Source organism: Blennius ocellaris (genome assembly GCF_963422515.1).
Source record: "Blennius ocellaris genome assembly, chromosome: 4".
In the NCBI taxonomy this organism is placed as follows: Eukaryota; Metazoa; Chordata; class Actinopteri; order Blenniiformes; family Blenniidae; genus Blennius; species Blennius ocellaris.
Genome location: NC_137653.1, coordinates 4,501,057 through 4,524,264, shown reverse-complemented (window position 1 = coordinate 4,524,264; position 23,208 = coordinate 4,501,057). Strand labels below are relative to the sequence as shown.

At 43.4% G+C, this 23,208-nt stretch overlaps 3 protein-coding genes across 4 annotated transcripts; 2 read left to right on the top strand and 1 right to left on the bottom strand.

Moving 5' to 3' along the window:
- Nucleotides 1-5,934: 5,934 nt before the first annotated feature.
- Nucleotides 5,935-8,373, top strand: cisha (cytokine inducible SH2-containing protein a). The gene is made up of 3 exons (XM_080494907.1): nt 5,935-6,608; nt 7,019-7,182; nt 7,318-8,373. The coding sequence occupies exons 1-3, from the start codon at nt 6,589-6,591 to the stop codon at nt 7,842-7,844; spliced, it is 711 nt and encodes a 236-aa protein (XP_080351033.1). The 5' UTR covers nt 5,935-6,588; the 3' UTR covers nt 7,845-8,373.
- Nucleotides 8,374-8,520: 147 nt separating this feature from the next.
- On the bottom strand, nt 8,521-15,919 carry hemk1 (HemK methyltransferase family member 1). The gene is made up of 11 exons (XM_080494906.1): nt 15,798-15,919; nt 13,713-13,886; nt 13,524-13,615; nt 13,342-13,435; nt 12,468-12,608; nt 11,316-11,380; nt 11,161-11,210; nt 10,965-11,070; nt 9,580-9,675; nt 9,157-9,267; nt 8,521-8,990 (listed from the first exon to the last, which is right to left on the bottom strand). Exons 1-11 carry the CDS (start codon nt 15,861-15,863, stop codon nt 8,927-8,929), a joined length of 1,059 nt encoding a protein of 352 aa, XP_080351032.1. The 5' UTR covers nt 15,864-15,919; the 3' UTR covers nt 8,521-8,926.
- A 425-nt stretch (nt 15,920-16,344) lies between these two features.
- On the top strand, nt 16,345-21,818 carry nprl2 (NPR2 like, GATOR1 complex subunit). 2 transcript variants are annotated; one of them, XM_080495714.1, is made up of 11 exons: nt 16,345-16,667; nt 17,681-17,772; nt 17,901-18,069; nt 18,160-18,268; nt 18,383-18,519; nt 19,260-19,357; nt 19,567-19,603; nt 20,263-20,356; nt 20,459-20,576; nt 20,679-20,821; nt 21,577-21,818. In XM_080495714.1, the coding sequence occupies exons 1-11, from the start codon at nt 16,587-16,589 to the stop codon at nt 21,642-21,644; spliced, it is 1,146 nt and encodes a 381-aa protein (XP_080351840.1). In that variant the 5' UTR covers nt 16,345-16,586; the 3' UTR covers nt 21,645-21,818. The 2 variants fall into 2 exon arrangements, with proteins under 2 accessions (XP_080351840.1, XP_080351839.1); XM_080495713.1 differs by having other exon boundaries at nt 20,263-20,576.
- The last annotated feature ends 1,390 nt before the right edge of the window (nt 21,819-23,208 follow it).

Here is a 23,208-nt window from a genome sequence, read left to right as displayed (position 1 = left end):
ATACAGTGAATTTATAAGCCACATTACAACAGTCTTGCCTTTTTTTTTTTTTAGATTGAACGAGGATGAAATATTATAGTTCTTTCAAACAGCGAGTGAATAGAGAGCACTTCGTTACTATTAATGTGACTCTTTTATTAACATGCTTGTAAACAAATACAAGGAGAAGCTTCATTAGTCTCTTTTAGAAAATGAATGTGTTTCAGGGCTGCGGTACTGGAAATGACAGTCTGAGTTTAGGAAAAACAAAAGGTACATCAGGTATATTTTCAAACGACACATCAATTCTGCAAACAAATAATTAAGCCATTAATAAATACAATCATATCGAAACATTTATAAACATAAACAAACCTGGGCACATTTGCAAAATTCTGAACGCATTTCTGTTAGTGTGAGTTTAAAAAAATAACTTTGATGGGCAGAGTTGAACCTGACCTGCAGCTTCTCAGCCACATTTCTTCTTTCAAACGGTGAATTAGACGAGATGTGACAGATATAATAATATATTAATCACCGCTTGTTGTTTTCATCTCAACATCTGGTAGAAACAAACCAGCACTGACTTTAAGCCAAACACCCAGCAGGTCTGGCGACTGACGATTTTAAAGGCTCCCCAAGTCTCCGACATGAAATGATGCTGATTGGTTTATTAAGGTTTATTAAGCCCCGCCTCCTCGGGGCGGCTTTCATTCACACACAGACCACGAGAGAGAGAAATCCCGAAAATCCAGAGCAAATACAATTCAGGGCCATTTGTTAGTTTGTTGGCATGAATATATTTGTACATAATTATAGTATATTGATTTATTTTTTTATTTTTTTTGGTTTTTCTTTTTAGAGAAACCCTTCTTGATCTCAGGGAGGGCGGCTCCCTGGCGCCCTCTATTGGCCAACCGCCGCTGGTGAGTTCTCTTTTTCTCTCAGAACCTTTGCTTATTGGTACACACACACACACACACAGATTACATGCATACAACAGAGAGCTCACAATGTGTTCGCAGGCATTATGGGATGGAGAATCATCCTCTGCTCCTATTTCACACGGAGAATGATTTTGCATTTCGGCTCAGTGACATAACTGGGTGTAAATGAAGCCATAAAGAGACGGAGCCTCCTGCACGTTATGAGGGACACGGCGTCACCAATTTACCCCAAAAGTCTTTTTTTTAAAATTAGAAACCTACTTCAGGAACTCTGGTCAGTATATTCAGAGACGAAGGTGTACTTTTCCAGTCTGATGAATCAAAATATTAAATTATTGTATTTCTAATCAGGTATCTAGTATCTCTGATCAGGGCTAAACGACATGCGTGTGAAATAATAGATGCTCCCACAAGAGGGTTCGTTTGTCCCCCCGCACGGCACCGCCACGACGTGGCTCAGAACAGTCGGCGTGCCGCGCTTCCCGCCTGCAGTCCAGACCTTTCATCGGCGCAGAGCATCTGGGGCAGCGCAAGATAAAATCTCTGGCGCAGAAAACAGTCGACTGTTTAGGATTTGAACTCGACATCAGACGGGAATCAGACATTCATCTCCAAACCTCCAGCAAGCAGTCGTCTTAACATCATATCCCCGAGCTGTGCTTTACATTTTGGTCAAAAAATCATTACATCCTGTTTTTCATTTACATTTCATTTAAAGTTCCAACTTGAAATAAATGCTAAATAGATTTGAGCAGCTCCTGTGAAACCGTTTCTTCATGTTGGCAGCTCACTTCAATTGTACCGACGGTTACTATTATACCAAACTCCTTTTTTCCTGTAGGATATCTCAGCCTTTGTCACTAGATAGATAGATAGATAGATAGATAGATAGGTTTGCTACCACCGTGGCTCTGATGTAATACCAGGCCTGAACAACCATGTCTTTATCTGGTATTGAAGTCAAAAGTATTTGTCCAAAAACACGACGCTGATATTTTTATTTTCCCGGGAACATGAGGTACACATCTGAACACCCTGAGACGGGACAAGTGTAAAGTTCACTTCAGACAAAGAATACCTTCATCAGCGGCGGCAGGATTTGAAAGTGAAAACACAGAACGCCAAGTCATTGACTCAAACGGACCAAAATAACACGACTTGCACCAACGACTTGACTTCCAGCAACCTGGCTGAGCTTTAATGAGAGTCGCTGACCCCCGACGCTGCTGACGGCCCCGTTAACGCGTCACAGCCACAACACGGCGGCGTCTCCATTTCTTAATTCCAATGATTTTTTTTTTTTTTTTTTTTTTAATAACCCAGAAGTTGTTATTTTTCACCCAAGGTCTTTATTTTGCCGGGCGTGTCCACCACCCTGAGAAGACATTGCTTGCACACGTTCACATGTCTGAGGCATGTGCGTCTCATCAGCCTGCGTGTCGTGTGAAAGACCCGACGACGCTAAAGAGCCCGGCGTGAATCGCTTCACCTGACGTAATAGCGGTGGCCCTCAACACTCCCGCGTCTGTCTTTTATGGGATAACCACATCACACCGAGGAGAACACGGATGCTTTTGAACTTCATATCAATCCGTCCATTGTTGGATCGTCTCGCTTCGTGACAAATTTCAGCCTCATGGAAGATCCAGTGGGGGGAAGATTGAATACTTGGGGGGGGGGGGGGGGGGGGGGGGGGGGCGTTTCAGCCCGAGGTGGTGAACGAACCGGCTGAACCGAGTCCGGCTGTCCGCTGTCACCTCTTGGACCGTGAATCAAAACCCTCGCATGCTTCGCTTTCTGAGAATTTCACACTTTGGCATTTGAAGCCACCTGTGTGACCAGAACCATCCCTGCAAGTACTACTAAAAAAAATATTTTTTTATTTTTTCAAAATCAATAAGATTAAAACACTTAAATGCCATTTCACAGATGTTTGAAAGCGTATAAAATAATCAATTTGGTGAAACTGTACAAATCAACAAACGCGCTCCTTATTTAAAAAAAGCCACATTTTTCTCCAGGCCTGTTCTCTGGGAACAAAAGCTGAGCGGATGAATCAGGGTCTCCTAACGCACAACAGAGGAATTTATGTTGCCGATTCCAGGCACTGGAAGCTTTTCTAAGAATCTTCTTGAAACGCCCATTTCTCTCTCTCTCCCCCTCTCCCCCTCTCTCCCTCTCTCCCTCTCTCCGCCGATGTTCATGGCGTCCCAGACATCTCTCCCCTCACTAATTCGGTACATCCCCGAGTCGCCTGCTCGTGCTGGAAAATTAAACTCGCCGACGATCTCCGCGAGCTCATATGTGGGATTTGTGGGATGAATGCTGACTGGCCTAAGTTGTTCTGATGGTCACAGCTGGGAGTGATTAAAAGAGAGCGGCGCACAATGGCTGGTGGGAGACGCGTTTGGGGGAAGTTTGCTGGAAAGCAAAAAAAAAAAAAAAACTTTCCAGGAAACTTTTATTTGACGGGCAGTGCTGTCGTAAAAGCGGCCGCCTGTTTTAACGCTCTCACGCCGCGCCTGCGAGATTCTGTTGGATTAACGTGAGGATGTTCACCCGGTAGTACTGCGTTAGTGGGTGATTAGTCTATTTTCAGGGGGGAAAGTTGTGGTGGAATGTTGAAGATTGATGGCAAACGGTTGTTATTTGGTGTTAGAAAAAAAAAAACAGCATGTGTGTTTGAGTCAAAAAAAAGAAAAAGTCAGACAATCACGAGGATTTACTGGAGTGGTTGGAAACCTGGAGTACACTTAAAAAAAATTAAAAAGGGTGAAAACATTTTCGGAAGTGCAACCATGGATTACAAAAGGACACTGGTGAAAATGTCACGACTGCGTCAGCAAAGTCCAATTTTAGGCCTCACGTGTTCCAAATGTTGAAGCTGACGCAAATAAATGCAGTAATTCTAATTGAGAGAGTCTAAGTAGACACATGCACACACACACACACACACACACACACTGGAGGCTTCAGGGTGACATACGAGAATAATAAAACTTTTCATAACAAATTTAACGTTAAACCATTGGATCAGGAAGTGGTAGCTGAGGAGACGTCGACATAAGACTCTTTAACGTTTGTGCTTCTTCATCCATATGTGAAATACAGAACAAAACTGCAGCCATGACATTCAGCTGCATTATTTATTAAGGGCACACTTGTGTAAAGATAAATCCCTGTTTTATTGAAGCTGTTTTAGGAAAATATGTTCTCAAAATGTGAATATATTCTGGTTTGTGTTGTTTCCCTGGCAATAGTGTGAATATCTCAGAGTTAGTTAAGGTAGTTAAGAGATGTCTGTTTGCATTTTGGACTCTTGAAATAGATTTTATTTAGCTTTTTTTACATGCAAACCAGCCAGTTCATGAATAAAGAAACTCAAGCACTCTGCTTTTTCTAAACTCTCCGACCTTTGCAGTGTGGCAAAGGTCAGACAAGAGACAATGGGGAAGTCATTTTGTAATTTGGAGCGCCAGCGGACCAGTCTGTAGAGGCTTTAAAGCCGAGGTCTAAACTGTGTTTAGGAATGAGTTAAAACAGTCCACAGTGTTTTCGATGAGTACACACAGCGCGTTGATTGAAAGTGCTGGATAAACAAATTTAGAATCACTGCACAGAAACCGCGGACAGAGTTCCTCTTCATTTTGCTTTCAGTGCAATATTTATTTTTATTCTTCTGCAAAAGAATAAAATGGGAGGAAAAAACACGTCACATGTGGGGCATAGATTTGATTTTAGAAACATTTTAACTTTTCAAAATCAAGTCGTTTGCTTATAAAACACTCTTCAGTCGGCAAAGTTGACCCTTCAGGTGCACAATTCTGAAAGAAAATGTGTCTAGCAAAGTTATTCATTTCAAATTACTGCCATGAAACAAAGCAAACATCTCACGATTGGAAAATCACATCTACAAACTGCTTCAGGAAGAAAGAATTTCAGTCAGGTCCAGTGTCAAGGGAGTGATTTTTGTAGACGGTTTATGGTTGGTTTTATAACCGAAACCTATTTCAGGTTTTCCAGTTATATAACAACTAAAGCATTTTTTGAAAATTATTATTGGTTTATTTTCATGAACCTAAAATTAAATATCCAGAAGGAATAGAGTTGTCTTCAGGTTTTTCTGTTGTTAAAAAAAATAAAGCAGCTCATTTCAGGATTTCTTGGAAAACCATGATATTTAGCCAACAGGATCTGCAGGCTTTGGTGAATGTAGTTATTATTATGACACCACATGGTCCTGTGTGAGTGGTGGGAAAAGGCTCAAATTATTGTTGGAGGAAATATTTTGAAGATGTTTTTTTCTTTCCCCGTCTCTGTACAGGATGTTCCTTGGATTTCTATTAAACAAAAACAAGTCGGTGTCTCCTTCTGTACAGCACATTGCAGACTTGTATGGTAAAATAGACCCACAAAGCAACACGAGGACTAAGATAAAGCATTTATACTTTATAAAGAAACAATTTCTTTGAACGTGGAGGTTCAGAAATGCATGCTCATAGATAAAAGTGTATCTACGTTATGTCTATCTTGTGTTAAACCTCAGAAACAGGCCTTGTTTGTTTGAATGAGTTTAAAGTTTACTTAAAAGAAGCAGGAATCTCCAAGGTGAGACTCCCCTAGACATATTAATAATACAAAAACACACACCCATACTTGTTTTAATTCACTACAAACTATGATCAAAATAAAACCGCATCAGTTTGAGTTGATAGTAAAATAATAATTAAAAAAAAACCAGCTTATTTTCGCGAGTGTAATTATTGTGGAGCTCCGAGAAAGCTTCTCGCCGTGTTTTTCCACCGGGATCGAGGGAAATCTATATTACTGGAAATAGCCTGCGTGCATTCCTATTATCTTTAATGTGGAGCCTGCGAGTTCCCAGAACGAAGGCTCAGCCTGGGCCGCCCGGCGGGGCGGAGTCAGGCCCGACCGGTGTTCCTGGAAAGCGGATAGGCAGAAGCGGGCGCGCGGTTCCTGGGAGCGAGCGAGCGAGCGAGCGGCCGCTTCAGCGAAAGGCAGGCGGAGCTACGGGAGAGCCGAGCCCGGCCTCAGTGTGGTGCGGTGCCGTGTGTGTGTGTGAGGGGGGGGGGGGGGGGGGTGAAAAAGTAATAAATAAAATAAGCAAATAAAGAAAAGAAAGAAAATTAAGAGGAAAAAAATTGCTGTCGCGAGCCGCGGAGGCAGGCGCGAGGAGGAGAGATGGCCGGCGGCGGTTGGTGCGGGGAGGCGTGACGTCAGAGCTGCCGGTGCCGAGCAGTTCTCAGAATAGACTTCTAGGAAACGGTAAATTTTAAAAGCCGAGCCTTTTACACTCTGTCCTTCAGTCGCTGGGATCCCACGCCGCCGACAACACGCTCGAAGCCCGTTGTCGAACCGCACCGCGAGCTTTATTCACGTTTTTATTTATTCCCTTCTCTCTGTATATATATTTTTGAAATAATCTGCGGAGGATTAAAGCGCCGCGGCTCGCGGACTCTTCTCGTGCGGCGGACTCTCTCGCGCTCCGTGCCCTCTCGGCCTCTCCGCTGCGACCCGATGACACGACTTGTTTATCCAGACGAGGTGTTTTTACTTTAGATACGCGGCCGTCCTGCTTTATGTTTCTCTTCTTCTCAGAGGATCTTTGACCGGATTTTGTTGGTGTTTTTTGGCCAATAGCATGATTCTCTGTGTCCCCGGGTGAGTTGACTTTTCTTTGTCACTTTTCTCATTAACCTAAAAAATAACTGAATTTAAAAAACAAACAAGTAAATCTGTCAATATTTTAATCACACTAAATGTAAAGACGAATATGGGCTAAGAACTGAACACAAATTGTAGACTTAAGTAAAATGCTGATCTAATGTTATAAGAAGTATCTAGTAATGAAGTAGAAAGATTTACCTACATTTACAGTTATTGATTGTTTGATTATTTTTTTCTTTTTTACACATGGTTGATGGTGTAGCCGAATATAAATAATGAAATTTGCACTAGCCAACAGAAGAAGAAAAAAAACACTAAATCTGTGTGAAACGTGAGAAGATCAAGCCTGTGGTTTGTTTGTTCATTGGAAAAAATCTTAACCACATCTTCCATTTTGTTTGCAGTCCCAGAAATCTTCTGCCAGCAGCGCCCTCCTCTGAAGCCCGTCGGGGCATGAGGGCAGGCACTGCACCACCTCCACCTTGCCTTCAGAGCGCCCCTCCATTATGGGACCCCACGAAGGACCTGCGGGCCATCGCCAGCAACTTCTGCTTTCTAGAGAATTCAGGTAACGGCAGTCGGAAACGACCGTTTAAAGGGAGTCTCGTGTTTCGCTTGCGTTGGCTTGGGGGGGATTTGGTGAAGTTGCTCGACGGCACAGTGCGTTCGCAGTGACTAATGTTGTGGAATCTTGTGTGCGTAGGATGGTACTGGGGCGCCGTGACTGCCGCCCAGGCCCACGCCGCACTGCAAGAGGCGTCTGAAGGAGCCTTCCTGGTGCGGGACAGCAGCCACCCGCTGTACATGCTGACCCTGTCGGTCAGGACGGCGCGGGGACCCACCAGCATTCGCATCCAGTACAGCGGCGCCCAGTTCCTGCTGGACTCCAGCTCCCCCGCCCGGCCCAGCATATCGTCCTTCCCCAACGTGCCCAGTCTCGTGCAGCACTACATGGGGCCGGGGCGGAGAGCCGAGGAGCCCAAGGTGGAGGAGGAAGAGGAGGAAAGGGGGGAGGCGGCGGCGGAGGCTCCTTCCAAGGCTTCCCAGCAGACCCTCCAGGAGACGTCCGTGGTCCTGAAACTGAAGCGGGCGGTGTACAAGCCCCAGAGCCTCCCGTCGCTGCAGCACCTCACGCGCCTCGTCATCAACACACACTCTGAGTGCCACGACCAGCTCCCGCTCCCGAGGCCCCTGCTGCGATACTTGCGAGACTATCCCTTCAAGGTGTGAGGGGGGGGGGGGGGTCGGCGGAGCGGCTGCTTCTGAATGAGGAAGCTAAAAAAAAACGGGGAAAAAACAAACGCCTAAACCACAAAAATGAACTGGAATGCAGGTACGAGGTGCCTGTAGAGGACGCCGCTGCTCTCGCAGTTGGAGGCCAGTCGCCGAAATACTGGACGCAGGGTCATCGTGTTGTTGCTGACGAAAAACAAACAACAAACATTCAGCTCGTACTGAACGTGTACTGGTTCCAGGCGTGGTTTATGGAGGACTTGGCGAAAAAGACGACGACTTGCAAGGAAAAAAAAAATAAAACTAAAAAAATGCAGTACTGCAATCAACACTTGATGAGGAACTCGATGAGGAACTCGATGAGCTTTACCCTCATCAGCTGTGGAAGTACACAAAGAAGTACACTGATTCCATTGAGACGCCATTTTATTTTTTATCAGTAGAGCAATTTTTTTTTCTTTTTTGTACCTTTTACATGTGTACATTTTCTTTATTTTTTTCTATTAAAATATCCAACTGGAGTTGCTATCCTTTGTGTGCTTGTCCCTCCATTTTGCTCGAAGTCGCGTCGAGAAACGTCGTTAACCAACACGCACGGCGGCTGCCTTCGAGTGTGTGTGGAAATTGGAAGGCCGCAGTGTGTGTGTGTGTGTGTGTGTGCGCGCGTGCTTTTTGCTCAACAATGCATACCGCCTGCATCTGAGTCAGCGAGTGGACAAGCGAAGGGGAGGACCTTTTCATCAGCGGATTCACGGAACTCCTGAATGCTTCCTGGGAGGAGGGTGAGATTCTGAGAGGGAGGGTTCTAAGAAAAGCCTCGGTAATTACCTTCAGCTTTGAGCCGGCGCCCGTGCCAACCCCGCACGCGCTTTTATTGTGGCGCAGGATGTGACCGCCGGGCGTTTATCTGATTAAAAAGTGCAACGGGCGATAGGGATAGTATGCGAGCTTGTGAAAATGTGAATCGTATCAGTGCGAGCGGTGGTGTGGGGTGGGGTGGGGTGGGGGGAGTGAGGGGGGGGGGGGGGGGGGGGGGGGGTGACCTGGGCTAAAGCCAGCGTAATAGGATCTTGGGTTTCTCACTCCAGATCTAGTTTGTCGTTCTTGTTTGGCTCTTCTTTCTGAAGGATGCAGAATCGAGGTCTGAAGGGGGGGGTGAGAGAGAAAAAAAAAAGAAAAAGTCAATTAAATGTCAGAGATGCTGAAGGTGAAGTTGCACTTGTAACCAGAGTTTAAATTTTAAATCATAATGATCATGAGGCATTAAAAAAAAACACACACACACTCTCTGAGGCCTTCCCTCACAGACCTGCCAGTGATGTCGTGTCGCGTCTCAACGTACTGCAGCTCCTCTGCGTTCACCTCCACCCACCGGCGAACGAGCGGGGGGTGTCTGGGCTCCACCTCCAAGTAAACACGTCTGTTTCTCGCCACATTAAAAAAACAAAACAAAGAAAAAAGAAAAAAAACCCAAGAGAAAGTGGATTAAAAATGCAATCGTCGGCTGAACGGCGTTATCAGGGGAGCGGCGGCGGCGGCAGATTTCTGGAACTGTATTTACTGGAAGTCTTTCCAGAAAAGCTCAACTCATTAAAGAGGCAACACGATACGTGTGTTTTTCAGAACATGCTGTTCTAGCGACAAGTCGCCACCGCCGTTAGGAATTAAACCCAGGTGGGATCGTGTGTGTGTGCGGGTGGGTGTGTGTGTGTGTGCAGCAGTGCTTCCTCACCCGTGATTTAACAGGATCTGCGGTGCGAGACTCAGTATCTGCTTGATGACTGTTAAACCGTCTTCACCTCCGTCTAAAGCGGCGTGGTCTTCAAATCTGGAAGCAGCAGAGAACGCCACCACAGTGAATCCTGCTGTTGTCTCGTTTTTATTTTTTTCATTTTCCACACAATTGACTTCCTGCCAGAAGTGATAAAGAGTCAATCCTTTGCTTTTAAACTTCTTCCTCCAAAAATACTTTCTATATTAATTGGCACTAAAGTGGCTGATGGCAGACTTTCACACATTATCCCAATTTAACGGTCCAAATTATTCCTGAAAAGAAAAAGATTTTCTTCAAATCGACAGTTCGGTGAAGGATATGAAACATGCGGCTACTACAAATGAGTGGAATAATCTAAATGAAATGGGGGGAAATTAAAACTTGGAATCGAGCCATAATTAAACCAAGTTCACACTTTTCTGCTTTATTATCGATTCACATTGTGATTAATGTTCTACCACTTGTTCGTATGTCGCTAAATTATCTCATCTGCTACTTTAGTCCTGAATACGTCAGATTATATAGATTACAGTGGTCAAGCTACTACTAAACCAAATCATTAGTGTGAATTATTGTTTCACATTATGACTTTCAAGTAAATATAACTCTCATGAGGGATGTGTAATTATACATTCATCTAATTCAGTATGTTTAATTTCTCTAAATCTCCAATTACTTCTTATCAGATTTTTTTTTTAATAGAAATTCTAAACCAGTGGAGAACAGTGGCTTAATTCATGTAATTACATGCTTTGACAATAAGCACAGACTAATTGTACAGCGGATTCTTTTGTGACTTCTTATATTGGCTGATTCTCTCAACATGTAATAACACCCTATGCAACTTGTTCATATTCTTAATTACATGTTGAGCACAAGGTTGGAACACAACCTGCCTCGAGCAAAACACTGCAGTTTCATTGAATCTGCTTGCTATCGTCACTGCAACATTGCGATTTTCTGAACGGAATAATAATTATAGACAGGAATGTCAACACTTTTTCACTTTAGGCCATCGTGTATGATAAAAAAAAAAAAAATCATCCTATGTAAGACTTTTCTGCAGTCAAGACGTTAACGTTGCAGGACAGGACTTAGTACTAAGTGTGAAATATGTTGTGAAATATGCCATTTTAATTCATTTCAAAAGATTTTTATCACACATAAATGAAAGGCCTTCAACAACTTTCAAGGGTGAAATCATTCATTTTCAGATTATTCCAGTTCAGAGTTGGATATTACCGCACAATCCATGTTAAAATTAGAAAATCTCCAAATTTCCATTCATTAACCACTGAAAAAATAATGATCGCTCACAGTTAGGAGGAATTTGTTTCAGTTACCTGACGACCTCGGGCTCCAGTGACGTCAGATCCTGTGAAAACAGGTAGGGAGGGTTACTGACCACAGCTGAAACACGGCCACAGGTCCTCAGTACGGCTTCAGCATCTAAAAATACATAAAAAGATTCATTATGACCTTTAATCAGAAGTCTGTTTTTGTATTTTTGTATTTTTTTTAAATGCTTCTTTCGCCTACCTTTCATGATATCTAAGTGATGAATCTGCAACCTGTCCTGGAGTCCCAACCTGAATTAAAAAAAAAAAAAAAAAAAAGCCATTCATCAGTTAATTCAACAACATGGATAAACATATAGTCGTAAAGATATAAGTGTATTTCATGGTGTAACACACCTCAAAGCATTCTCTCTCGTCAGATCCACGGCGTCCTGACTTTGATCCAGGGCGACGGCTTTAAGCTTCACGAAGACAAACAAACTGTAAATAAAAAGTTTCAACCCTTGCTGTTTAAAAAAAAAAAACACCCGAGGCACAACAACCCTTTCTGGTTTTGCCTATTTGACGGCGTGAGAAAAAGTAAGCGTTTTCCTTTCTTCTGACGGTTAACAGAAGAAAGAAGTCAGCGGAGAAGAAAACCCTGGAATGTCTCGGCGGAGAGTCGCCGCGTTTCTTTACGCTGTCGTATCACCAAACGATGTACTTTGTTTGTTATAAATATGACATCTCAATGGAATCATAGGAACAGCATGTACTTCCAGAAGTCATGAGATTAAAAAAACATTATCAGTCATGTTGAGGATGAGTCCCACACAGTCAAACAAATTCCATCACATCTGTGTGTGCGTTTTATTTTAGTCCTTCCTTTTGTTGTTTTGATTCCTAATAGCAAACAGGTCCAGCTTCACCACCTACTCTTGTTCTGGTTTGTATTTTTCCTCAAACGGACAGAAAGGAAAGAAAAAATGTCAAAGGCGGTAAAAACATTAAAACAACAGAATGAAAAGCAAAGTTAAACAGACAAAAAAATAAATAAAAGGCCTGACGACGTCGTTCCAGTTCCCCCACATTAATGCAGCATCATTGTTTTTAATTAAACTGGTTAACCAAGTGTGACATATGCGCATTTTAAATACAAGTAGAGACGGCTGTCAGCTATTAACTTTACATTTACAGTTTTGTCACTGTCCATCTGTACGAACAGCAGCTGTTACTGAGTAGATTAAACCTTTTCACGCGAGGGTTTCCGCAACATTATTGGAAAAGATGTTTGGGATTAAAACGGCGGGGAATTGAAGTCGACGTGTCAGCAATTCTCAATCTTCAAACTGGGCGAAAATACTCGACATATTGCAAACTATTTACGTCTGCATGCTGAATTTTTCTGAAACAAATTCTAAAAAAACCACACAAAAAAACCACCTCTGCTTCTTTGAGAGAGAGATGGCTCTCTTATAATCACAGCCCTGGATTCTAGAAAAAAGTATTGTGATTTTCTTTTCACGAGTTGCAAATGTACTTCCTCTTTTTGCGGAACACGAAACGCACCTGGGGCAGACTCTGCAGCAGACTGAGGGAAATGGCCCCGGACCCACATCCCACTTCTAAACAGGTGTTGAGCCGAGCGTCCGGCTCCGCGCCGACCCCGGGCCTCGTCTGCAGATCAGTGAGCACCAGCTCCACCAACTCCTGCGACACAACCAGAGAATGAACACAATCATTACACTTGTTTTCATCAGGCAGCTAAATTAAAGGTTCCACATTATACATGTCTCTAGATAATTTCACGTAGTTTATCGTTAGGGCTCGTAGAAACGCCGTTTTACCGCCACGCCAGTTTGAAGCGGAGTTGAAGGAGTTGAGACTTTCAGACTGGTTATTACAAATATAACGTGCCTGAATATGTTACTTAGTTTGGTGTCGTTACAGTAGCTACCTTGGAGCTAACGCTAGCTCCTGCTGACTGGAAGGGTCACGGTTCTGTTTGTTTCATATCATACTGAATTTATTCGGTATAGCAGTAATCTCTGTAAGTTTTTTTTCACCTGCCGGAGAGCGGAAGGGCGTAACCACTACGAGAGGGTTGTTTCCCCACGTGATGTCATGAAGGGAACATCTCCGACTCGCCAGTACGAGTAGACGCTCACTAAAAAGTGGAGGAAGATGACAGACTTTCTTCACTTCTGGGGCCTCATATTACCGTTAGAAAACCATTAGAAAGTGAATTTTCAATAGGGGATGTGTAAAAGTTTGGATCATGTGTTCACGTTTTAAAATGTTGTTAAAGACGTCGTTTTTTGTAACGGCCTCCAAGCCCTCGTGTCTGAGTGGTGCAGCATCGATATGTTCACCTCGCCTCCTGCCAGTAATCCCATTTTGTTGTTTCCCGTTTGTTCTGCAGAGGGTTTCCATCCCCACTCACCTCCGTCTCGGGTCTTGGTATGAACACGGGAGGTTTCATCTTGAGCGTCAGATCCCTGAAGTCCCACTCCTCGATGACGTACTGCACCGGAACTCTGCACCGAATGAGCACGTGTGAGTACAATCAGTGAAAAAAACAACAACAAAAAAAATCACCTTGATACGCATGGAAACTATTTCCACCTGGAGAGCCGTCGTGTGCAGAGCCGCCACACCTGCTCCGTTTCGTCTCGGCTGAGAAACTCTGTGAGTCTTTGTGGCTCCAGACCTTCGATCTGGATGAACCCGGAGAGTGACAACAGGAAGTGACGCTCAGGATGCGACTGCAGGTCAGAGAACAATGAGGGTCGGCCTCCGCAGACTTCAACTCACAGTTTTCGCACCGAGCAGATGAGCGACGATGTACCGGCTCGACTGATCGGGCTCCGACACTCCTCGCTCCTCAAAGAGCCTTTTCCAGAACTCCACCGCCTCGAGTGCCGTCATCCTGGCCGCAGGTACGTCTGGAGCGCCGCAGCCACGCCCAGAGCGAGGGCGCCGTATTACCTACAACCGTCAGGAAGAATCGGATATCAAAACGAGTCCACGTCAAATCTTCGTGTCCATCACTCAGTGGATTACCACTTTTCCAATACAGAAAAAGGAATTTCCCAAAGGGCTTAAAAAATCCACTGTTAAAGGCTGAGCCGATGACAGTCAAACCTCAGACTTACAGTTAACAATATGTTTGTCATAACCTCTGACCACTGGTGTGTAAACAACTTTACTTAAAGTGAAAGATTAAAAAAAAAAAGTTTATTAAATCACACAATATAAAGAACGCCATGTAGATTAAAAGAAGTACAACAATCCTCCAGTGTAAATTAAAACAGAATACAATGACTTTAATTAAAAATCCATAGTTTTCCTTTGAATAAAACATAAACAACATATCAGATTTTCGGTGTTTTGTCATTCATCAGACCACAGAACAGAGTTCCATTCGGGGTTGGGGCTTTTCCAAACTGCAGATGCAAGAACCTTCAGGCTGTTGAAATTTTACCAATTTGTTTTTTTACCTCTGAAATTGTTTGTTTAAGATGCACTTAGCCACAACCAGGTGAACCTCTGCTCACCTTTCCCTCAGATGGTAAACAGCAGGAGCGCCTTCGGCGACAGACGACACAGGAAACCCTTCCTTCCTGTGGACATTCGACTCTATAACTCCTCCCTGTCAACAATGTTTCCCGTCTTTTCTGTTAATTCCATTCCTTCTGTGCTTATATTTGTCATAGTTAAGCCTGTACATATTAAGTAGGGCCCGAGCACTGACCCTATTGGATTTCCTCAGAATTCGATAATCTGGGGGAGTGACACATGTGACTTGCGAAATGGCTCAATGGCGCCACCTGCAAAATTGGAAAAAGGGAGCCACGATATTTTCACGAACTAAATGAAAGTATTTAGTATTGAATTTATTATTTGAGCTGATATCCAATGCATGTTCGCTCCACATCATATCAGGGGTGATTAGTTGTGCACGCCATGGTTGTCCTACATTGTAAGGCCCCGTGTGCAGATCCACTGTATCCACAAAGTTTTTATCCCGGCTCCCAAGGTGGAAAAATACTGTCAAGGTCACTATTCCCTCCTGGAGAGACTGCCGGAGGCTCCGGAGAGCTCTTACTGCGCATGCGCATCTCTCCGCCTCCGTCCCCTTCCTTCTGGTCCACTTGTAAACAAACATGGCGGACCCGTAGTGGTATGACTCACAGTCTGTCGTCTAGTTTTATGGTCCATATCAGTAGTTTAATAGTTGAGACGCTCCCTTGATAACATCCGATGCGTCATACGGGTGTCGGCTTCTCTCCAATTTCTTCACGTGTTATAGCGTATTGTTGTTCTCTGCACACGCGTCTGTGTGGTTTCATTACAAAATCAAGCAACTGCGCCCTCCCGTGGCCTGGCATACTAACTACATCATTATCAGCGTGTCCGCTGCGGCAGAGTTCTGCAAGTAAAGAGGACCATTCAAGGCTGCTTTTGCAGCTTTAATTGTTATTTAACTTTATTTTCCATTCATTTTATGTCAAATAATTTCCCTGTGGGATCAATAAAGTATCTCTATTCTCCTCCAAGTTATACTTCGGAGCTGAAGCCTAATTTGTCTACTTTTTCTTATCTTGTCTCAACTGTTACATATTTTAAGTTTGTTGATCTGTTTTGCAATTTATGTGGCATTGGGTATAAAATATGACTATATGAGAACTGGAAACTATTCCGTTCTATTTTCAATGTGGGGTGTAGATGATTTCGTGTGACACATGCGGCAGTTTCAATCATAAAAAAAAAGGGAAGCATCGGTAAACGAGTTGTACTGTCAACACAGACACTGGTGTCCGTTTGTCCTCGTGTGCTCAAAACACTTAGCTGCACTCAGAGGACACTAGATCAACATCAGCCTTCAGCAGCGCTCACCTTTGGTCCACTGCTCCTGCACACAGACCAGCAGCAGCAGCTCGCCCTCAGCGCCCTGCTCCACATGGCGGAAGTAAACACATCAACGCTCAGTCAGTTATCTCACAGTGTGAAATCTAGACAACATGTCCTTGTACTCGTGCGTGATGTGATCAACACGCTTGGCATGTTTTCTTTAAGACCCGGCACAAAAGGGTCGCTCGTAAATTGACGCAAAACATGCGACGCAGACTGCGCAGCACTGACTCGACGGAACTTTGATGCATTTAGGATCCGTAGGATAAATTCCACTTCTCAGCGCACTACAACACGAGATGTCCCATAGCGTTAAAAACAAACGTCATATTTTACACAACCTATTACATAATGTTACCTTGATTCATAATACGTGAAAATGTGGTGATGAAATCAAATAATATCTGATATTTGTTTACTTCAGACGCTTTCGTCGAACCAAGCCGTCCGTTATTAAAGATTGGAAGTTCCGGAACGTCCCTGAACGCAGCAGTGTTGTTGTTCTCTGTCGTGCCTGCATGGACGTGTCGAGTTGGTGAACAGTTAGAAATCAGCGCAACAGACACTTTTACTCAATATTTTAATTACAAATGTGCTCGGACAAGCCTTGGATTGTCCCGGGACGCAATTTCGGGGGAGGACGCCCGCTGGTATTTTAGCGTTGAAAGGTGGAGGTTAGCTTGCGCTATCCATTCCGCAGCTGGAGGTAAACAGAGCCATCAGTCAGTGTCAGAACCAGAGACGGAGGAGGGAGTTCACCTGACAGGCGGGCGGATGATGGGCATGAGCAGCCGAATAGAGTGCATCTTCTTCAGTGAGTTTCATCCGACCCTGGGCCCAAAGATCACATATCAGGTAAAGTGTTCAAGAAGGAAGTCAGCCTTTTATGCTTCCTCATTTTTTTTTATTACCAGCTTCCATTAACAAGTTCATTGTCTTTTAAATGGTAAATGGATTTTATCTATATAGTGCTTTTACATCATTTGAGCATTTCACACTGTCAATGACATTCACACATTCAGACACACATTCACATGACAATAGAAACAGCTGACATGCAAAGTAATCAGTTCATCCATTAGGAGCAGTTTTCGGGTTCAGTGTCTTGCTCAAGGGCAATTTGACAGGTAGAAATGGGGAATCAAACCTGCAACCTTTCATTAAGAGACGACCCTACCTGTAACCCCTCCATCTTTATGTTTGACCTTTTATGTACTGTTTGGAATTGTTATTATTACTACATCTGTCACGTGACTAACCATTTGTTTCCCCCACTTCCTGGATTTCCCGAAAGACAAACATGATCTTTGTCCAGGACTGTTGAAAGAAGGGCCGCGTGATTTATTGAAAATATCTCATCACTGCAATATCAACCTTTGCAATATATTTGCCCATGTTTCCACATGGGTCATAAATCACTTATTGATTATAACATGACGTATCCCCAGGCCACAAGTCAGGAACATAAAAGTGAAAACAATTACTACAAACAAGGAGTTCAACAACTGCTGGACTTATGTAATGCTGCTCGTAGGAACTCAGATGTATGTGACCTAAAAGAGAACGACAAGAAAAACAAGCATGGGACCGACGCGCCTGGTTAAAAGTAGGGCAGACAAACAGCCCTGGTATTTGGAAGTACAAATCTCAAAGCACAAAGACATTAACACTTAAAGTGCTTCTTTATTTATCGCGAGTCGCATCGCGATCGTAAAACATTGCTGCATGTTTGAGTAACATTGTGCCGCCGCAGTTGAAAGTAAGTCACGTTAAAATGTGAAGCCTCTCGGTTTGTTATCGCGTGGATCATAGTTCCCCCTCCCTGCTCGCGGGGACATGAACTGACCGCCGTGTCTTTCTGTCCACAGGTGCCAGAGGAGTACATTTCTCGGGAGCTTTTCGACACAGTCCAAGTTTATATCATCACCAAGCCAGAACTACAAAACAAATTAATCACAGTGTATGTCATCCTGTCTCTCTGCTCCCTCCATGCACCCAAATGTGTTCTCTTTCATATCAGTATAAAAGCGAACAAACTTAAACATTAACCATGTTTTTGTTTGTTTTTTCCATTTAATCCGTAAACAGCACTGCGATGGGGAAAAAGTTAATCGGGTGCCCCGTGTGCATCGAACACAAAAAGTACAGCCGCAACGCCCTCCTGTTCAACCTGGGCCTGGTCTGCGACACCCAGTCCAACACGTGTGCCCTGGAGCCCATTGTGAAGAAGCTGTCTGGCTACCTCACCACCCTGGAGGTGACGAGCGACGCATTTACACACCTAACCGCGCCGACGCGACCGGCGAAGTTTGGTCACTGCACGTTTTTCTGCTTTGCTGTGTTGCAGCTGGAGAGCGGTTTTATATCTAACGAGGAGAGCAAGCAGAAACTTTTACCCATCATGTCAACGCTGCTGGAGGACCTCAACGCCACAGGAGCCTGCACTTTACCCATAGGTAGTGTTCTTGTTCCTGTATGCCATTGATATTGGGATCGTTGCGTTGGTCCAAAAGGGGATAAAACGAACAAAACAAAAAAACGTTCTGTTGTTTTATGTTTCTCTGGTCCAGATGAGTCCAACACTATTCACCTCAAGCTCATCCAGCTGCGGAAGGACCCGCCGATAGTTCAGGAGTACGACGTGCCCGTGTTCACGCAGTGCAAAGACTACTTTATCAAATCCCAGTGGGATCTCACCACGCAACAGGTTGGTCGTCACTGTCCTCGCCAAAAAAAACCAACGAAATTATTACAAAAAACAGACACGATTACGACGTACTGAGAACAATTGTAGTGTCAAGAAGCGATATTCACTTATCTTATTTAAATGATAACCCTCATGTGCTATTCGTGCAGAAGAAGATGCTATTTGTTGGTGCAGTCTCGTGTTATGATGTAATAAACAAACCAGTTTATCGCGTTCTAGTACAAATCCACTGATCTACTCTTGTGCTTAGAGCATCCCTTTTTAAGGTGTGTGCCGCCGCGTTATGTAATAACGTTGCAATATGTAACGCATTTTCTACTCATTACGTAATAACTTGTTACAAATTGCAACAAATTGCAGTCTGAACCAAAATGCACTTTACAATCTGGTTCAGTTTCTTCAAGAAAATAGAAATGTCTGGTGGAAATACTGATTGTCTTACTTTGAAAATCTACCGGCCGCAATGGCAGCTGATCTGCCGTCGCTGTGTCGGCAGGACACGAGCATAATCTTAATATTTTTGTCTCGTTATGAAACATAGACTCACGTATACAAATAAAGGGCAAAAATTATCACATCAAAAGAAAAGAAAAAGGTGAAAAACCCACATTTTGTCAACAAAATGCGGCGTTATTACATAATGAGTTGAATATTTATGGCATTATTACATATTGCACCATTATTACTTAATGCTGGCCTCTGCGTATCAGGTCATTAACATTACGTGTCGTTTTCTCCAGATCCTGCGTCACATTGACGGCTTCCGACATATACAGAAGATTTCGGCTGAAGCCGACGTGGAGCTGAATCTTGTTCGGATCGCGGTACAGAACCTCCTGTAGGTACCCGCTCATTGACGTCTTGTGATTTTTAACTGATCGAGAAACTGCAGCTTCTCTCTTATTTTATGAAGGTGCAACGCTTTATGTATGTTTATCTAATCCTAACCTGAAACACTCTCTCTCTCTCTCTCTCTCTCTCTCTCTCTCTCTCTCTCTCTCTCTCTCTCTCTCTCCCCCTCCCTCCCTCCCTCCCTCCCCGGCACAGGTATTACGGTGTCGTGACGTTGGTGTCAATCTTCCAGGTATTTTAAACAAAGTTCACATTATTCATGAGACTTTAACGTCTTAAGTCACGGGGTTGAGGCGGTGCGTCGAGAAGGCATTCTCTATATGGAAAAAATAAAAACCTTGTATTATTGGTCGCACTTCGGATCACCTTGTATTGACATTTGTCCAGATATGATGCTTTTTTTTTTTAATAAATAGAAAAACAGAAAAATAGTTGGAGGAGCTTTTTTGTAAAAAATGTTTTTTAACTATTTAGATCTATGTGTGACATGTCATTATAACAACAGTTACCCTTACATTTATAACTCATCACAAAAAGAGTGGCTGCTACTCATTCATTGACATTTTGGCACATCTTTAATCTTTCATTCTTTATTCCAACAAATAATTTCATCCAGCATCTCCTATGTTGTGATATATTTTAAACAAAATTTGGTAAAAAAAAAATTGGGGGGGTTTTTTTTTTACACAAAAGTTCTGAACAACTAAAGTTGCACAGCAAACAGGTTTGAAATCCAGTCAAACAGTAGAAATTATAGTTTGGGGGGGGGGGGGGGGGGCTGAAAACCATCGCTTCCTGTTTGTACTCCCAGTTCACACGTCGTCACAACTTTCAACCGAGGGTTTTGTTACAGTGGATGATTGTTTTCTGAACTTTTCCACGTCCCTCCAGTACTCCAATGTTTACTGCACCACCCCCAAAGTGCAGAGCCTGATAGACGACAAGTCCGTCCAGGAGGAGTGCCTCGGTTACGTCACCAAACAGGGTGAGTCGAGGTCACGGCGGATAAAAACAAATGTTGTTTGTTTTTTTGATTTTCTCTGTCTCTTATTGGCCTTCACCACCTTGTTGTCGCCGCTACTATCAGGTCAGAAGCGTGCCAGCTTGCGAGACGTGTTCCAGCTCTACTGCGGCCTGAGTCCGGGAACCACGGTCCGAGACCTTTGCTCTCGCTACTCGCAGCAGCTTCAAAGAGTCGACGAGAGGTCGGCGTCGCCCCCCCCCCCTCTTATCAGCCGCCCGAGGCTACGACCCCGGCAAAAGTCAGGTCGGAGTGACACCGCCGCGTCTCGTTGTTTGCCTTCCAGGAGGCTCATCCAGTTCGGACTGATGAAGTCGCTGATTCGGCGGCTGCAGAAGTATCCCGTGAAGGTGATCCGCGACGAGAGGAGCCGGCCGCCCCGGCTCTACACCGGCTGTCACAGTTACGACGAGATCTGCTGCAAAACAGGCGAGTCAGAAGCCTCCTGAAAACCATTTGTAGAATAACTCTCATCCTGTTATTGTCTTTTATGAAGCAAGGCAAATTCATTGAGGGAGCACAATTCAAACACGGGGCAATTCACAGTACAGGGGAATGAAAGAAACACAGAAATGCCTTACAAAGAAATAAAATAAATACATTAAAGCTTTAGAGGAAATGAAAGAAATCTTAGGCAGCTTAATCTCAAAGATCTTTAAGTCTTTTCACATTTTATTTGCAACCCTGGCTCATTTTCAAAATGATTCTCGATGCTTAAAGGGTTAAAAAAAAAAATTACACGGCTGAAATGCTGTTTTAAAAAAATCTACAAACTGATAAAAATGCAAAAAATAAAAAAAATAAACCGTGTCAAAATAAGAGTTAGGAAGACTGGCAATAAGAGAAAAAAAATAGGCAAAATGCTTCAAACTGGTTAAAATGCCTTAAATAACCAAACTTGCTAAATCAGTTAAAGTCAGCAAAAAAAAAAAAAAGTTAAAAACGGATAAATGAATTCTAAATTGTTATCATTAAATGTCGTAAAATGTACGTTCAGCAAAACTACATGACTTAACTGCTCAAGCTGTGCGATCTTTTATGATTGAATGTGTTTTTGTGGCTCCGGACGAGTTTTATCTGTTGGAAAGTGACAAAAGGAGCTCTTTTAACGGGGAAAAGGTGGCAGACCGCTGGTCTGTCTGATCGCTGACAAATCGTTCATTAGCGATGTTGTGACGTTGCAGGGATCAGTTACCAGGAGCTGGATGAACGTCTGGAAAACGATCCCAACATCGTCGTGTGCTGGAAGTGACGCCAAGCAGAGACGCAGAGACGCTTCAACCAGAGATGCCTTCATCATCCTAGACTTTTTTCTTAAATCGACTAATAAAAATGTGCTAACTTTTTGTACCTTTGTTAACTACTTTTTTTAAAAGAAAACGGTGACCTGCTTTTCATCATTGGAATCTGATAGAAGTGATGAAGGTTACTCTTAATGCAATCCAACAGAAGAAAATAAAATCCATGTTATAATGTGACGATTTGTCTGTGATCGCTTTTCCTATTTCATCTCCTTTTATATGAACCCGAGGAGCTCTGGGTGTTAAGAGAAGTTGAAATATATGCTTTCCTGAGATTTTAATCACATATAAAACTAATGATGATCAATTTTACAAGTGAATTTCAGTAAAGTAAACTTCCTGGTGACCTCAGGATGGTTCGTATTGTACAACTCATAAGTTATATTGAGTCCCGAGACGATTCAAAGCTTTGAAGACGTTTTGAAGAGGATCCTTTGACACACAGGCAGACAACGCAGAGATTTAGGCTTAGGTGTAATGGACTACACACCCCGTGTGTTGTTGAGGACTACCTAACCCTTACACCAATTCAGCCGACAGAATAAATCAGAAATCCTTACAATCTTTTGCTATATTTTTCAGACAGTAACAGCCGATGCTATAAAGGAACGTAATATTCCTACTGTTTGTGCTTAAGTAATATGACGTCCCTATTTTGTCGATGCAGTGCAACTTCTTACAAAGTGATTGAATGTGGAGCAGATCAGATCGCAGGTGTCGATCTGGCGCCCCTTCGTGGCAGGAAATCGAACTGTACCCAGGCCGTACCATCCTTAGTGAACAGACTCTTCCTTTATGTGTTTTTTAAGGCCCGGCTCAATAAAAGCATTTTAAATTCACGTCATATGCAATATAGCATCTGCTGATTAATGCTTCTCCCGATACAAATGGACGATTTAATGAAAACAAATGCACCTTTTAGTCTCAAACTGAGTTATCTGATCTTGAATCGTCCTCATCCTGCGGGATATTAAGAGTGAGCTGTGGTGTAGGAAGCGTGCGTTGCCAGGTCATTGTCCTGCAGCCTTTATATCTCATCTCAGGTTCAGTTTCCACTGCTTGTTTTGACGACGACGCTTCCTCCCATTATAGGTGTTCTCATCCCCTTCCTGCCGTTATTAATCAAATAAGCAGAGGAGCCTTGTGCATCCTCTTGCTGTCTCCTCCTGCCCGACCCTCTCCATGGAGACGTTAATTCATCCCTCGTCGTTTCGTCGACATGTTCACGGATCAGCTGCCAAACGTTGGTGCACCTGCAGCGAATCCTGGCCTGGCTGCATGTCCCAGACCCAGACCCTCCAAAATAAGAGCTCATTCTTGAGCATGTCACTGTCACACTTCAGTGGCTGTATCCACAAAGCTGCTAGTGACGTCACTCTTATAAATAAAATATAAGAATTCCTTGGATGTTAATATTTTTACTTGGGATTTTCACTTATTAGAACTAAAGTAATTCAATTGTGTTTTCTAGTTTCTTTTATTGGCTTCCATTCCAGTTGATGTTTTCATCATTCT